This window comes from Polypterus senegalus, chromosome 17 (assembly GCF_016835505.1).
Source record: "Polypterus senegalus isolate Bchr_013 chromosome 17, ASM1683550v1, whole genome shotgun sequence".
Lineage (NCBI taxonomy): Eukaryota > Metazoa > Chordata > Cladistia > Polypteriformes > Polypteridae > Polypterus > Polypterus senegalus.
Genome location: NC_053170.1, coordinates 93,243,779 through 93,260,685, shown reverse-complemented (window position 1 = coordinate 93,260,685; position 16,907 = coordinate 93,243,779). Strand labels below are relative to the sequence as shown.

Here is a 16,907-nt window from a genome sequence, read left to right as displayed (position 1 = left end):
AGTTTATACTGGACCTGTGTATCCTACACTACTACTACTCCTACTACTACACACCTTTCATTTTTGAAATTCATACCATACTTGGCAGAACAACATCCATTATCCCACCCGCTATATCCTAACTACAGGGTCACGGGGGGGGTCTGCTGGAGCCAATCCCAGCCAACACAGGGTGCAAGGCAGGAAACAAAACCCAGGCAGGGCACCAGCCCACCACAGGGTGCACACACAGCCACAATTTAGAATCGCCAATGCACCTAACCTGCATGTCTTTGGACTGTGGGAGGAAACCGTAGGTTTGCCTCAGTAATTCATCCAGGCCACAGGTCTTGGTAGTGTAGCTGCCGGCTGGGTGAGGGGTCGGCCGTTACATGTTAACAAAGAGAAATCAACTAACCAAGTAGAAGCTAGTTGTAATTTCACAAATAAAAGTAATATATATCTTACAGACAAGATACTGAACTAGACTCTCCATGAAGATAATTTACTCTGAAAACATTATAGGCTGCAATAACTTAAAGTAAAAGCTGTAAAGAACAGGGATTTAGTGTGCATCATCATCTCGGAGAGCAAACAGAAGATAGTATGATCAACGCAAAATGTCCAGTGAGAGGTACGTAGTTGTGTAGGCAAAAACAACTTATTAATGAGCAGTCACACGAGTGTAAGCTTACAGAAATACCACAAATACTTTACAGCAGTGGTGTTGAGAAGTGAAGTGTGAATGCACAACACGCTGGACTTTGAAGTGGGTGAGCCTGAGCAACAGAAGGCCATACAGCACTCCACTCCAGTGAGCTCAAAACTGCAAATGATTACCAAAGCTGGAAAGCTGAAGATTGGAAAAGGATTGCCTGGTTGGAAGAATCTTGATTTCTCCTGCAACATGCAGGTGATAGAGTTTGAAAGGCCTGAATTCATGGATCCATCCCCCTTTGTGTCACTAGTGCGGGCTGGTGATGGCATTGCAATGGTGTAAGAAATGTCTTCTTGACAAACGTTTGGCATCTTTATAGCAAATGATCTTTACAGCCATACCTAAGCACTGCTGCTGACCATCCTGTTATGGTCACAGTCTACCTTTCTTTCAAATGGGTGACGTCCCCATTCACAAAACGCACATCATCTCAAGCTGGTTCCACAAACGTGACAGTGACTTTAGTGTTCTCCAATGGCCAGAACAATACCCCGATCTCAATTCAGTTTGGACAGAAAAGAAGGTTCGCTGAAACTTTTTTTTATTGAATCAGCATAGACTAAAAACGTTTGTTTCCAGCCACTTTTTGTGCTGTTCCTTGAAGTAAATGGGTTCTCCTGGTATTCGGTACGATAAAACCTTGGATTGCGAGTAACTTGGTCTGCGAAGGTGTTTTGCAAGACAAGCTAAAATTTGTAATAAATTTTAACTTGATAAACGAGCGCGGTCTTGCAATACAAGTAGTACGTATACACTTTGTCTGCCGAGCATCACGTGATCACAACTGAGCTGATGGTTCTCTCTCTCGCTGCGGGATTGTGGGTAATTGTCTCCCATACTCGTTCTCAGTCAGCATGCCTCACTCGTATGAGCGTTTACTGTTTACCATAGCATGTTGACCGCGTGTGTGTGTTGTGACATGTGAGTCCCTGTCTTGCACCCCAAAACACGAAGCTGAGTCTCAGTACTTTAGCAACACCAGCTTTATTCAGCGTGAAATGGGAACAGCACGGTTGTTTATTGTAGCGGGATCTGCCGCTCTCCTGTACACAGACATAGCAGTCAGGCAGGGTCGTGACCAGGTTAGTGGCCAAGTAATACTGTGCCCTGCATTTATAATATTCCTCGTGTCACCCATCAACGACGGGTGCTGTAGCATGTCCGCGATCTTTTCAGATTCGCTTTTACGGCGAACTGCTACAGTGCTGGGAGCCTGCGGTTGCTTCGGGACGCTCTTCTGCGTGTCGTCCCGTTGGTTGGAATCCCAAAAGAGTTTAGAAATCTTACAGTACGTAAAGCATTTTTTTTTATTTTGTGCCAAAGTGTAGCGACTCTTCAGGCAAAAACAACTGTCATTGGAGAGGCTCTCTGTTAAAGTTGCAAAAAAAAAGAAGATTCCAGCGAGCCAACCGATAGCAGGGATTCAGTTAGTTAGCATCAATGTCGTCCTACACAATAACCCTCCTCTCTCGTGTCCCTCACACCAGCCATGAGTCTTTTCAAAGGTTAATTTGTTTTATGTATTTTTACTTTATATTTTGTATTTTTATATGAATATTTTTGGGTTGTGGAGCAAATCATCTGAGTTTTCAGTATTTCTTATGGAGAAATTCGCTTTGATATACGAGTGCTTTGGATTACAAGCACGTTTCCGGATCTAACCAAACTGTATGTGGCTCTAATAAAGTGATCACTCGGTAAATGTATACACACTCCCAAACATTTCTATTTTCAGATGCAGCAAGTGTTTTCTGTATTTAAATTTTTGATATATTCAGTTTGCAATGCAAATCATGCCACCTTTATTCTACATTGGACTGATTCTTTTATCATCTGAATTTTAACATTGAATGCTGTTTATTCCCTAAATGAAGCCTATTCAGGAGTCGGCCAAAGAAGAATCTATTCTTGATCCACATAATAGCCATTTCATTCTATAAGAAAAAAAATATATGCATGGGGAAAAGTCACATCCCAACTTGTGCTAATCATCTCCCCCCAGCCCATTAAGATACTTCTGTTTTAAAAGAGTCTTAAAACCACATCCATAAAATTGAAAAACCTGCAAGCATTTGGCTGCTAATTCTTCCCAAGTGACCTGCATAAAAAGCAAACAAACAGAATATCTTTATGCTGTAGCAAATTATGAGTGAGGATGAGTTGCCACAGTATGACCATACTTGTTTTTATTTCCATGTAGGTGGTTCTGCCATGTGGACGATGACAACTACGTCAACCTGGTCAGTCTGATACGCTTACTCTCCAGGTATTCCCACACTCAAGATGTGTATCTTGGGCGGCCCAGCCTGGATCACCCCATAGAGGCACCGGAAAGAGTCAAAAGTGATGGCCTGGTGAGAAACCTGTCCTACAGCAATGATAAACTTGTACCATTATTGTGTTAGAAACAACAGAGGCCATTACTCGAACTCTCATATAAGACTTGCTGTGTGAGAAGGGCCAAAAAGATTCTCAAGGACAAAACTCATCCTGGAAATTCTTTGTTTGAGCTCCTCCTGTCAGGAAGACGCTTTCGGTCAATCCGTGTTCACACAAACAGACTCAAAAATAGCTTTTTTCCATCTGCCATAAACTTTCTGAACTCAGAATCTCCTCAGTCTGAGATCATTTTTAATTGAACATGTGCAATAAGCTATACGTATTGGTAATGTGCAATATACTAACGTAATCTATATATATAAAATTCTTTTCGTGTTTGAAACAGGAATTCCGTTTGACCACAGAACATATTATAATGCACTCGCGTTTGAAACAGAAATTACGTATGACCACAACAGTCAGGTTACACAGAGAAAGTGAGGCAGAAGCAGATCGAGAGAGAAGGCTCGCAGGCCCGCTGATCAGCGTATACGACAATCACAATCGACGGCCTCACAAACACCCGAACAATATGCTGAACAGAATTGAAATCGACAGATGCAGTATACACAGGCTACCATGTCACACTAGGGTCAGGGTCTGTATATGGAGGGATTCAATTATAACATTGAAAAAGATTATTGCCTACATCCAAAAGTTGCCATAAGAGAAATGGACATCATGTGTGAGTACTGCCAGGCACAGAGGGTTACATTTGAATCACGTGGGATGCGTTGTTCTGACGGCATGGTGAAATTAACACCTTTAAGCCATCCACCTGAACCGTTGTTGTCTCTTATTTCTGATGCAAATCCACATTCAACTCATTTTCTACAGAACCTTAGGAAGTACAATTCGTGTTTTCAGATGACATCGTTTGGCACCATGGCTGCTACCGTGGAGTCTGGCTTTATGTGGACATTTAAAATGCGGGAGCAAATCTATCATAGAATTGGGTCATTAATGCCGTTGCCTCATGAGAGCCACACATTTTCCCCTTCCACTCAGGGAGTGAAGCCACTGGGTAGTCTGTTAGTACAATATATAATATGTAATGTACTATTCATTAACAGGTGCAATTACAATTTATGCTGCTGTACTTTGAGCAATAATAATTTGCTCTGGTTACTTGATCACTTAACACTGTATATGACATATTTTTAATTATCTGACTTTTCTTCTCTTTAAATGCACCTTGGGGCTGTCACAAAAAGTAATTTCGTTGTGTTACACAATGACAATAAAGTGCTTGAACTTGATCTATTCCTATTCTAGTATTTTTGTCATCTCCCTCATTCTCAAAATCTTAACCCCTGTGTAAATATGGCCGTCATCCATGTATCAGTCAGTCAGTCATTTTCCAACCCGCTATATCCTAACTCCAGGGTCACAGGGGTCTGCTGGATCCAATCCCAGCCAACACAGGGCACAAGGCAGGAAGCAAACTCCGGGCAGGGCACACACACCCACAACACTAGGGGCAATTTAGGATCGCCAATGCACCTGACCTGCATGTCTTTGGACTGTGGGAGGAAACCCACGCAGACACGGGGAGAACATGCAAACTCCACGCAGGGAGGACCCGGGAAGCGAACCCAGGTCTCCTAACTGCGAGGCAGAGGTGCTACCACCATGCCGCCTATGTTAGCTGACCTTAACATTATATCTTGACCCAACTTGCTACTGCAATTAATTATTAAAACACAGTAAAAATAATACAGTGGAAGCAAACAATGGGAAATGTATTTTAAAATAATCGTATTAAAAATACTTATGTAAGGATACTGTGGTTGGTGCTCAATTAATGTCAAAGTTGAGATTAGGTCGGCACTAAAATGTAAAATGCCCTGTGATGGATTGGCACCCTGTCACCAGTTGGTTCCTGCTTTGTAGGAATTGTCTCTGGCTGGCACTCCACGATTCTGAACTGAATTAAAACTCCTTCATCTTTGGTGGATGACTAAATCAAGCGACGTACAGTACTTTATAATTACTGATGTTGTGGATTTACTTTTAAGTCACCTTAGTTGAGGGCATCAGCTGAATTAAAAATTACTATTGCTAATAACTGCAAGAGGTTTCTCCAGCTCCAAGTTTAGACACTAACTAATTTTGTGAATTTCCCCTTGGGATTAATAAAGTATCGATCTATCTCTCTATCTTTCTATCTTTCTATCTCTCTATCTATCGATCGATGTAAAGAACTTTGTCGATGCTTACACATGAAACATGCATTTGAAATTTTTTCCGAACCATTCCAGTATGTATTAGCAACAAGCCACGTTTATTTTATAGAGCACCTTTTATAGTGGTACAAATGGACTTAAAAGGTTATCGTATATACTCACGTTTAAGTTCTGCCGCGGATAAGCCGGGACTTGATTTTACCATATAATTTATAATGTCATTGTATAAGTCGAATGTGGAAAACTCCTGCTATTGGTCCAAGAGATTACGATATGCTGACGCCCACCTGAGAGAGTAACCACGGAACTCACTGCCTTTTTGTTTTCTGCGTATTGTGTCTACGTGACCACATGGTGATACCCAAACTATTGTGAAGTGACGTCTGCACTGTTTTGTGTTTTTTGTATCTCACACCCTCATGATCCTTTACCGTAAATTATCCCTTATCTACGATGGAGCGTTCAATCAGAAGAAAATATGAAGCTGGTTTTAAATTAAATGGCGTTGAAGTGGCGAAAGAAATTGGCAACTGTGCTGCTGCAACAAAATTCGATACGTCTGAGAAACTGATGTGAGATTAGAGGAGGCAAGAAGATGTAAAAATAATAATAATAATAATAATCCTTCTATATAAAAGCGGTCGGGTGTCCTTCCGTCCCGTGAGTCCTACGCAGGCGTGGAGTTTCACACACGCCCCATCCATTTTGCAATGCACGATGGGATTTGTAGTTTCGTTTGTCCAGGTAAAAGATGATTTTCTACTCCAGACTTTGCGATATCTTTTTCTTCTTTCTTACTATATAAAAGCGGTCGGGATTGTCCTTCCGTCCCGTGAGCGGAAAGCGTAGCGGTATTCTGCTTACCATACACTTACTATTTGCGGTACGAAGCGACATGATGTGAGCAGAGTTCTGGTGCTCCCATCGTTCCCTTGCTTTTGTGCGCGATGCGCTGGAAAAATAGACAAAATTATGTCTCTGGAAATAATTAATGTTGATGGAGTACAAATGCCTCACCGCGTAGTAAATATCAGGGGGGTTCAAAAGGGCGACCTCAATATAGGAAAAAAGTTTCAATTTCATCACAAAAATAACAGAAACTACGAGTATTAAAGTAATAACGCTCAAATGCAATATAACCAAATGAATGAGTTTGTAGAAAATATCAAATTGATCTACATATTGAATTGACTTAAGAAGTGGTCAACTTAAAAGTCGGGTCAGCCTAGTAATAATGAAGTGTTGTATTTCTGAACAGGCGTATAAGTCGGGGTCTGATTTTCAGGTTTATACGGGTATACGCGAGTATATACGGTAAATGGCTTTGGGACTAGAGCCTTTGCTACCAGGCCACATGACCTGTGACATCAATGTGTATGCCATTCTGTTGATATTTTAAACAATTAAGATATTTACCAGCAAAATGCTATCATTCTCTTACATTTTATATGAAATACTAAAATCTATACTGTGTATACCTTTTTGAGGCAACTTTTATTTTCTGCCCATCATGACACTGTAAATAATTCCACAACAAACACCCTGTTGGATTCCTTAATTTAGAAGAAAATGCTTTAATTCCACTCAAAGCATTACAGTTATAGCTCTTTATTAATTTTTATTAATATTTTTGCATTTTTCCCCCTCACTTTACAGGTATCGGTAAAATTCTGGTTTGCAACAGGTGGTGCTGGATTCTGCATAAGCCGTGGATTGGCCCTAAAAATGAGTCCTTGGGCCAGGTAACAATTCCATTTTCCAAAACACATTAAATAAGTTTGAGAAATTTCTGTCATTGAACATCAGTGAAAAAGATGAGGCTATCGACTGGATGTAATGTCAGTCTCTAGTCTGATATGCCCTCGTTTTAAACAAGAACGTTCAGTGATGTCCGCCAAGATAAAGTCATGATTATTGTACGTGGGAGAGACTGGCAGGGAGAAGTCCTTGAAGAAGCCCACTGGGTGGAGTAAAGATGTCCTGTTTTCACGGGTTTGTTGGCCATCTGCAAGTAAGAACTTCACTCTGCTCTGCACGTGTGAGAATCAATTAGAAGCTGATTTTGAATCCTGACACAAACGGCAACCCCGTCTCAATTTAACAGCTGCTAAGCTTCATCAAGGAAGAAAACGTATTTGGAAGTCAGTTTTAAAACCAGTTCTCCTGCTCTTGAACCTTTGACGGCCATTGTGTCTGTTTGCACTTGTTTGCTTTTTTTAAGGTTTAGTGTGCCATAAAACATGTCTCGTGTTGCCTTGCAGCTTGGGGAACTTTATCAGCACTGCAGAGAAAATTCGGCTTCCTGACGACTGCACCATTGGCTACATTATTGAGGCCTTACTGGAGGTTCAAATGATTCACAGTCATCTCTTCCACTCTCACCTGGAGAATCTACAGCGACTTCCCACTGAGGCTGTACTTCGACAGGTCAGAAATTGAGCAGTTTGCCTTTTTGTTTTTATATAAAACAACACAATATCTTAAAAAGGCCCCAGCACTGAAGTTTTCGGAAATGTGTTTTGGGTTTGCACCCTTGCAAGCAGACGAAAATAATGAAGGATATCTGTCTGGAGTTGAGCTGTTCGATCGCTCAAAATTCAATATAATTACAGTAGAGTAGATTACCGAAGGGGGTGGTGCAGTGGGTAGCGCTGCTGCCTCGCTGTAAGGAGACCCGGGTTCGCTCTTCCGGGTGCGGCGAATACAGTGTCCATACGGGCCCAGGAGTTCAAGCTGCAGCACCCCCTGGCAGCACCTGCGGGACCCAACATGGCTGCACCCAACTCCAATTCCCATGGAGCCCTGCAGGAAACTCGGGCACCACTCCAACCCAGGGGGGTGGCCATCTAGTGTCCAGGGGGAGGTATTGCACCATCCATGGCTGCTCCCCCTGAGCATATAGCGAAGGGGAGTCCTGGCCGTCCACCACACCAGTTATACATGCCCTCACAGTGTGGTACCCTTTTAAGCATTGCAAGCATGAAGAAGGCCCGATACTCTAAATACTGTACGTGTTAGGTGCGTACATTAAAATTACACTCAAATTTTTACTCTGTGACTGTTAGGGTCCAACACAAATCTTCCAAGTATGGCACTAGTGAAGGGCACATCTGAGCAATAGAAGACCTGCTCACAGTCTCTCCTTTAGGACTGCTTGTGATACAGAGCTTTGTCCCAGAGCCAGCACATGATGTGCAGATGAGTCACACTGTTCCTTATTTAGGTGGAACTGTTTAACTTCCCACACAAGATCCGGTCCCTTCCCTTCTAATAAGGCCGTGTGTGTTTTCTCCATGAGCCAGTTTCCACTGCCAAGGTGTTGCCAGTCCAGATCTGCCTGGCATAAGTTTCCACCCTCCTCCTTACTGGCGGTGAATCCATGTGGAGGAATAGTCTTATCTACTTTGCAGTGTTAAATCTTTATTCATTTTTCCTAAACGTTTTAAATGCCTAAGGTTAATGACCACTCTATTTATTGTGCTACATTCAGCGGAAAGTCTCTTATACCGAAATAAACCATACACTGTAAAAATACTAAATGGGTTTTATGTAGTCCTCTCATTAAGAAGCAACTTTAGATAGATACAGTAGATAGATAGATACTTTATTAATCCCAAGGGGAAATTCACATAATCCAGCAGCAGTATACTGATACAAAGAAACAATATTAAATGAAATAGTAATAAAAATGAAACAAATAAAATTAATGTTAGCATTTACTCCCCCGGAGCACATTCTTGTTTATCAAGGTGCCTGAGAACGGTAACGTCCGACATGTTGGCTGGATAATCAAGTGAAAAGTTCACTGTACTTTCTACACATCCATCCCTCCATTATCCAACCCGCTATATCCCAACTACAGGGTCACGGGGGGTCTGCTGGAGCCAATCCCAGCCAACACAGGGCACAAGGCAGGAAACAAACCCCGGGTAGGGCGCCAGCCTACCACAAGGCACACACACACCCCAAGCACACACTAGGGACAATTTAGAATCGCCAATCCACCTAACCGGCATGTCTTTGGACTGTGGGAGGAAACCCTGTGTCTCGTAACTGTGAGGCAGCAGCGCTACCCACTGCGCCACCGTGCCACGCTTTCTACACAAGACAAAACAAAACGACACCAATTACTAATAACTGCTTAACAGGTTTCTGTTATGCTATCCATCCGTCCTGTTTATTCAGTTGCAGACTGCGGTTTATATTTGCAGTGAAATTATTTAGTGATTATTAGGTTCATTTGTTACTACTATATTACATGATCTGTTTTGAGCTAATTACTTATGGAATCTTTGACACTAAGTAGTGTGTAATATTATTTGTTTCTTATACTGAATTACATTTACTCCTCAATCAACTGCTTCCTCTGTCTGTATGATTTGCTTTAAATAAGGTTATTTCACGTAAGTTTATAATACTGACACGCTTTAAGTTGTCTGTCATCCATATTAAATTGGTATTGTTTGTGTAGAATTTATTTCTCTTCAGTTAACCAAAAGCATTTGACATTTGCATATAAAACCCCAATATGTATGAGCGTGCAATAAATAATAAATCTACTTTATAGCCATCGAAGGCAAGGTTGGGCCATGGTGATGGTTTTCCACTTGTGCAATATATCGGGTGGATGGTGGGAGACTGCCTCCCGGGACTATATATTTCCCTGGATCAGGTGACAGGATCGATCTGATGGAGGAGCACACATTTGGACAACCCAAGGCTCCATGGGAATTGTAGTTTTATTGGGTTAGTTGGGTGTCACAGTAGGGAGCTCCCCTGTCATATGGCCGTTCCGTCTGACCCAGAAGTGCTTCCCAGATACAACACTGTTACGTCTTGTAAAGAAGTCCCTCCGCCCGAGCTGGAGTCCGGAGTGGAGGAGGACAAGACTCCTATTTTTTTATTTTTTTGTTATAATATGCATTCAGCTTCTGTCAAAAGCTACATTTCTCCTTTGGGGTAAGTAAAGTACAATCTACTCTGTTTAATCCATCTACACACACACATTGCTCTTGTTTCAACCCTATGTATTGCATTGATGGTATGTTGTATTTCTTTTTTTTTTTTGTCAATATCTGTCTCTCTATTTATTTATAATTTAGTGTTCATAAGTGAGCCCCCACTGTGCACATGGCCTCCCTCCGCCTCGGGTGGGGAAGGGTCCTGACTGTTGTTTGTGCGTAAAACAGCAGTTTGGAGTATCCACCCTTTTGGAGTCTCTGAAGAGGGCATACCTTCTGGGATTCCCTCGCTTTGCTGGGAGACTTCTAACAACACCATGTTCAAGCATAAGGGTGTTCATATGTGCACTTGGCACCAGGACACCCTAGGCCTCAGGTTGATATAAAGATGCCGGTCAGACCTGGTAGGCCCAAACGTCTGCTGGGAACGGCTGGCAGAGTCCCCTGTCAGAAGTAGCTTCAACTCCCACCTCCGTTCAACCACGCCCCGAGGGAGGTGGGGACATTGAGTCCCATGTTCCGTGCCTCTATTGTTGAGGCGGCTGACCGGAGCTGTGTGCTTCCTATAGGACTTTTTGTCCTGTGGGTCTCTGGAGGCAGCTATAGGTACCGCAGAGTATATGCACATAAGTAAACTGAAGTCACCGAGGTGGTCAAATATGTTGTAGGACTGTCTTGGTTGAGATGAATCACACTCCTCAGCCTCCCTGGAAAAGTCTATTCGGGGTTCTGGAGAGGAGGGTCCGCCGGATAGTCCCTCGGATTCAGGAGGAACAGTGAAATGTGTTTTGTGGATGTTTATTAATACCTTAATAGCTTTTAAACTGGAAGACACTCTTTGAAGATAAAACTGCATCCTGCATAAGAGAAGCTCGGTCATTTTTTTGTTTATCCAAACTAGCTTGTTGCAGATTTGCTTTCTTGAGAGCTATCAGCGAATAGCTTTTTAAGTACCGTATATGCTCACGGATAAGTCGGGACTTGATTTTACCGGATAATTTCTGGTATTTTATAATGTCGGTCATATAAGTCGAATGAAGAAAACTCCCGCTATTGGTCCAAAGGATTATGATCTGCGAACGCCAACCCGAGAGCCGAAACATGGAGCACACGGCACTGTTTTCTATGTATTGTGACCACACGGTGATACCCAAACTATTCTGAAGTGACATAGATTTATTAATCCGAAGGGGAAATTTATATACTTCATCAGCAGCAGCATACTGATAAAGAACAATATTAAATTAAAAAGTGATAACAATGCAGGTATAACAGACAATAACTTTGTATCATGTTAACGTTTGGCCCCCCCCGGGTGGAACTGAAGAGTCACATAGTGTGGGGTCTCCTCAGTCTGTCAGTCGAGCAGGATGGTGAGAGCAGTCTGTCTCTGAAGCTGCTCCTCTGTCTGGAGATGATCCTGTTCAGTGGATTCTCCATGACTGACAGGAGTCTGCTCAGCGCCTGTCGCTCTGCCACGGATGTCAAACTGTCCAGCTCCGTGCCTACAATAGAGCCTGCCTTCCTCACCAGTTTGCCCAGGCGTGAGGCGTCCCTCCCCAGCACACCACCGCGTAGAAGAGGGCGCTCTCCACAACCGTCTGGTAGAACATCTGCAGCATCTTATTGCAGATGTTGAAGGACGCCAGTCTTCTAATGAAGTATAGTCAGATCTGTCCTCTCTTGTACAGAGCATCAGTATTGGCAGTCCAGTCCAGTTTATCATCCAGCTGCACTCCCAGGTATTTATTGGTCTGCACCCTCTGCACAGTCACCTCTGATGATCACGGGGTCCATGAGGGGCCTGGGCCTCCTAAAATCCACCACCAGCTCCTTTGGTTTTGCTGGTGTTCAGTTGTAGGTGGTTTGAGTCGCACCATTTAACAAAGTCCTTGATTAGCTTCCTATACTCCTCCTCCTGCCCACTCCTGATGCAGCCCACCATAGCAGTGTCGTCAGCGAACTTTTGCACGTGGCAGGACTCTGAGTTGTACTGGAAGTCCGATATATGTTGGCTGAACAGGACCGGAGAAAGTACAGTCCCCTGCGGTGCTCCTGTGCTGCTGACCACAATGTCAGACCTGCAGTTCCCGAGACGCACATACAGAGGTCTGTCTGTAAGAGAGTCCACAATCCATTCCACCAGGTGTGAATCTGCTCCCATCTCAGTCAGCTTGTCTCTAAGGAGCAGAGGTTGGATGGTGTTGAAGGTGCTAGAGAAGTCCAGAAACATAATCCTTACAGCACCACTGCCTCTGTCCAGGTGGGAGAGGGATCGGTGTAGCATATAGATGATGGCATCCTCCGCTGCCACCTTCTCCTGGTATGTGAACTGCAGAGGGTCGAGGGCGTGGCAGACCTGTGTCCTCAGGTGATGAAGCAGCAGCCGCTCCATGGTCTTCATCACATGTGACATCAGAGCGACCAGCCGGAAGTCATTCAGCTCACCAGGACGTGATACCTTTGGGACTGGGGTTTGCAATGATTTCTGTTTTTTTTTTTTTTTGTATCTCACACCCTCATACTCCTTTATCTATGATGGAGCCTTCGATCAGAAGAAAATATGAAGCTGGTTTTGAATTAAATGTCATTGAAGTGGTGAAAGAAATCGGTAACTGAGCTGCTGCAACAAAATTCGATGTTTTTGAGAAACTGATGTGAGATCGGAGGAGGCACAAAGATGTAAAAAAAAGTGTTGCATTTTTGAACGGGCGTATAAGTCAGTGTCTGATTTTATGATCGATTTTTCAGGTTTCAAGACCCGACTTATACGCGAGTATCTACGATAAGTCATAAAATACGTTTATTCATGTATACTCAAAGTCACCTGCATGACCTGGCTGGTAGTTGATTTTCACAGTAAAGGCATTTTCAAAGTCTACAAAAACTCAGAACTTGAATGGGAAAGAAAACGTCTACGTTTTATAAGGGCAGAAAATAACCTCTGAAGAACAGACTGGAAAACTTACAGCTAATGTTGTTGTCCCAATGCCGATTCTGTTCAACTGGATTTATTCTGATCATCTTTGAATCTCCTCTTAATATTATGGACTTCTAGTGTGAGTTTTACTTAACGCCAGAGTTTTCATACTTTTGCAGGTAACGCTAAGCTATGGTGGCATTGAAAACAGGAGAAATGTCGTCAGCATAGGAGGAGCTTTTTCTTTGCAGGAGGACCCTTCAAGGTAAGTGAATATCATTCTTTAACTTGAATAATTGATCATATACATTTATTGAACAGAAACATACTGTCAGGAATGGCTTCAGCCCCCTTGTGACCCTGAATTTAATTAAAAACGTTTGGCTGTGGGCAACAATGTGGCGCAGTGGGTAGCCGTTAGGAGGCCTGGGGTTCGCTTCCCGGGTCCTTCCTGCGTGGAGTTTGCATGTTCTCCCCGTGTCTGTGTGGGTTTCCTCCCACAGTCCAAAGACATGCAGGTTAGGTGCATTGGCGATCCGAAATTATCCTTGGTGTGTGTGTGTGTGCGTGCCCTGTGGTTTGTTTTCTGCCTTGCACCCTGTGTTGGCTGGGATTGGCTCCAGCAGACCCCCGTGACCCTGTAGTTAGTCGGATATAGCGGGTTAGATGATGGATGGATGGACGTTTGGCTGTAACATTTAGAATACGTTTGTCAACACATCCTGTTTCATGGCAGAGTGCTGGCTCTGAGGCTAGGGATCTGCACTGGCAATAGGAAGGTTGTCGCTTTGAATCCCATAAACGGCAAAAGTGACTCTACTCCATTGGGCCCATAACCTGCAATCGCTCTGTCCAGAGTATGACGTTAATCTGCATCCAGCCCTGCTTGTCGGCCCTCCAACCTGCAGGGAAAACCTGGGGGTTGGTGGCACTATTGGCACTCCAGCCACCATAAACAACCTCCCACTGTTCCACTCCATCTGAACTGGTGTGGTGCTGAGGTGTCACCCGCTGCATGGCTGCACCCGAGTCCTGATTTGGGATCCTCAGGTGGTTTGTCTTGTGGTGGGTGCCACAACGGGTGATCCTAACCTCTCCACTCTCTGTTTGACTCTATACTGGTTTGACGCAGGCAAAATTGTTTTTAATTATATTCTGATGCTTTTGTCTTTTTAATTTATTTTTTGAATCGATTTTGATGTCATTCGTTTAGAATTGACCCATATCTTTGGTTTTCTTTCCAGGTTCAAGACAATCCACTGCCGTCTCTACCCAGATACTGAATGGTGCCCAAGCAAGAAGAGAACGTGATGTCAAGCATTCTGTCCACACCCAGATGTCTGAACCCGTTTCCATAAAACTTTTTTTTTTTTTTCGCAATTAGAATGAGATGAAAATGAACTAACTTAATTTATAAAAGTTTTGTATATAGCGCAATGAGAAAGTTATTTAAACTAAAAATCACCATAAAGACAAAAACAGCAGCACTGGGGATCTCCAGGAGAGCAAGAATCGAGATTTTCATTATTTTGATCAGGAATTTGGAGGAACAAGGTGACCAATGCCACAGGGTGGTGTCTGCAGATGTCGAGCTCATTCATCTGAATGGAAATTCAAATTTCAAACTGGAAGCGACTCCCATAGATACTCCACTCTGCAGGACAGCGTGGTTTGTGTTCTTTTATGCACGTTTCTAGGCTTTCTTTTTCTGAGCCTAGCTGAAAAGTTGAGATATATATATATATATATATATATATATATATATATATATATATATATATTTTTTTTTCTGTAAACTTAGTTTGCATTTCAATTTTATGTTGGAGTCATTTTTGTGGTATGGTTAATTCGGTGCAATATACAATAAGTGGAAGGATCTTTAAAAGCACATTTGCTGCTATTTGTTTTTCTTGAAGCAAATGATTTTTGTTTTTTTTATAAAATGTAAAATGAAGAATGAAGGTCTTGCATTTCTATAAATTCAGCACACGCGATCCTTCGGGTTGCTCTGTGCATGAAAGTATCGGTGCTCAGCTAGAATGCGCCATTTTCTTTTTTTTTTTTTTTGGGATTGTGAAGAACAGCCTGCAAAGGAATTCTTTTTTTTTCCAGAGTTGCGTTTCGCTAGTCTTACAGTACCTGCTCTTTCCTGGTTGGAGTCGCAGAGGGATAACTTGGTGCCAAGTGGAAGTGAGCCACGCTGTGTAGACCTCACCCCATCAGCTGGCATGTTGTTTGATGTTCGCTGCTTTCCACTCTGAGGAGACACAAGTGCCGTCGTCTTCGCCTGCGGGGTAAGAAAAATAAGATGAGCGGGAGCCGTTGTTGGCACTGCCAGTGAATAGTTATTGCTGAGATTCAGATTGAGAGAGACACATCCTTGAAATATCGTCACAAATGTGATTGGCAACAAAGAGGGTAACAGAACTGTTTTACGGGATTGTAATTTTTGCCTTTTCCGGCTTGATATGCATATTCTGATAACTCCGAGTGCGCCACACACTCCCAAGGCTTTGTGACAGCCAGGCCAGGCCAGGCCCTTCAGTGGCTTATTCACCCCGGCATTGAGTCTGTGGAAACAGAGGGATTTGGTTGTTCTCTCTCTCTCTGTCTACCTGCTCTTTTCTTCTTCTTAGAGACGGCTGGACTGGCATTTTTAAGAAAATGAGAGCTGATCATGAGCCCCTCAGCTGCCCCTAGAAGACAGTACTGTAAGTGCGAGTGTCAGCATTACCTGTAAATCACTGCGTGTGTAATAAAGGCCGTCCCTGTCACAGATGAGCACAACTCCTTAAGTGTGAAACTAAGCGAAAACGTCGGCACGTTCTTATGGAGCAGAAGCGGACCAAAGGATATGAAAACACAACACAATCTTTTAAATATACATCAGCTGTTTATGTGCCATTATGTCGTGAGGAGAGCTCAAGTGTTTAAAAGGCTAGGCAGCGCAGCAGGGAGCGAGTTCATCGGTTTTAAAAAGTATTTTCCGGTGCCATTCATGAATAAATATGAATAATAACAAGTATTCCTTAAAAAAAGAGCTTCAACTTGTAAGTACCGTATATGCTTTTTAGGCAGAGAGCTTTCACTTTCAAATGAGCCCCAAGTGCTTGAAGGTAAGGATAAACTTAATCGCAGGTTTCCGAATATGCAATTATTTTCAATTCTACATGCTGCCAAGGCAGTTCTTTTGTACTGCAGCTTTTCAATTCCTGCTTTTTTTTTGTGACAAATGCACAATCTCCATAGTTACAAAGGCTATAGCTGCCTGTAAAGAGAAAATTCTCGGGCATAGTATGGCTCTGACTGTTGCCTTTTCTCTTGTTATCTTTTTACGGATTTAACTTTAATTCTTAGCCTACAAAAGGTGTACTTTTCAAAGTTGGCCGCATTGTATTGGAATTCTTTGCACAAGGGAGGCACTGAACAGGCTGATGCAAAAGTGTATGTAATGCTGCATACTTCTTTTTGGGAGCCAAAAACGTGAATTCAAATAAAAGTCAAATGCCAAAACGAATGTGAGTTGAAGGTGTTCATTTATTGAGAAACAAAGATAACGGTGCCTATAAATACAGTGATCCCTCGCTATATCGCGCTTCGACTTTCGCGGCTTCACTCCATCGTGGATTTTATATATAAGCATATCTAAATATATATCACGGATTTTTTGCTGCTTCGCGGGTTTCTGCGGACAATGGCTCTTTTCATTTCTGGTACACGCTTCCTCAGTTGGTTTGCCCAGTTGATTTCATACAAGGGACGCT

General features: G+C 42.8%; 1 protein-coding gene across 3 annotated transcripts in view; it reads left to right on the top strand.

Moving 5' to 3' along the window:
• Nucleotides 1–16,660, top strand: part of rfng (RFNG O-fucosylpeptide 3-beta-N-acetylglucosaminyltransferase) — a 61,115-nt gene extending 44,455 nt beyond the window's left edge. For 2 of the 3 annotated variants that reach the window (XM_039739831.1, XM_039739832.1), the window contains exons 5-9: nt 2,898–3,051; nt 6,919–7,004; nt 7,524–7,689; nt 13,323–13,408; nt 14,388–16,660. In XM_039739831.1, coding sequence (XP_039595765.1) covers nt 2,898–3,051; nt 6,919–7,004; nt 7,524–7,689; nt 13,323–13,408; nt 14,388–14,454 — 559 coding nt within the window. In that variant the 3' untranslated portion in view covers nt 14,455–16,660. Of the gene's footprint in view, nt 1–2,897; nt 3,052–6,918; nt 7,005–7,523; nt 7,690–13,322; nt 13,413–14,387 lie in introns of those variants that run through there. The other variant, XM_039739833.1, reaches the window with a different exon arrangement.
• The last annotated feature ends 247 nt before the right edge of the window (nt 16,661–16,907 follow it).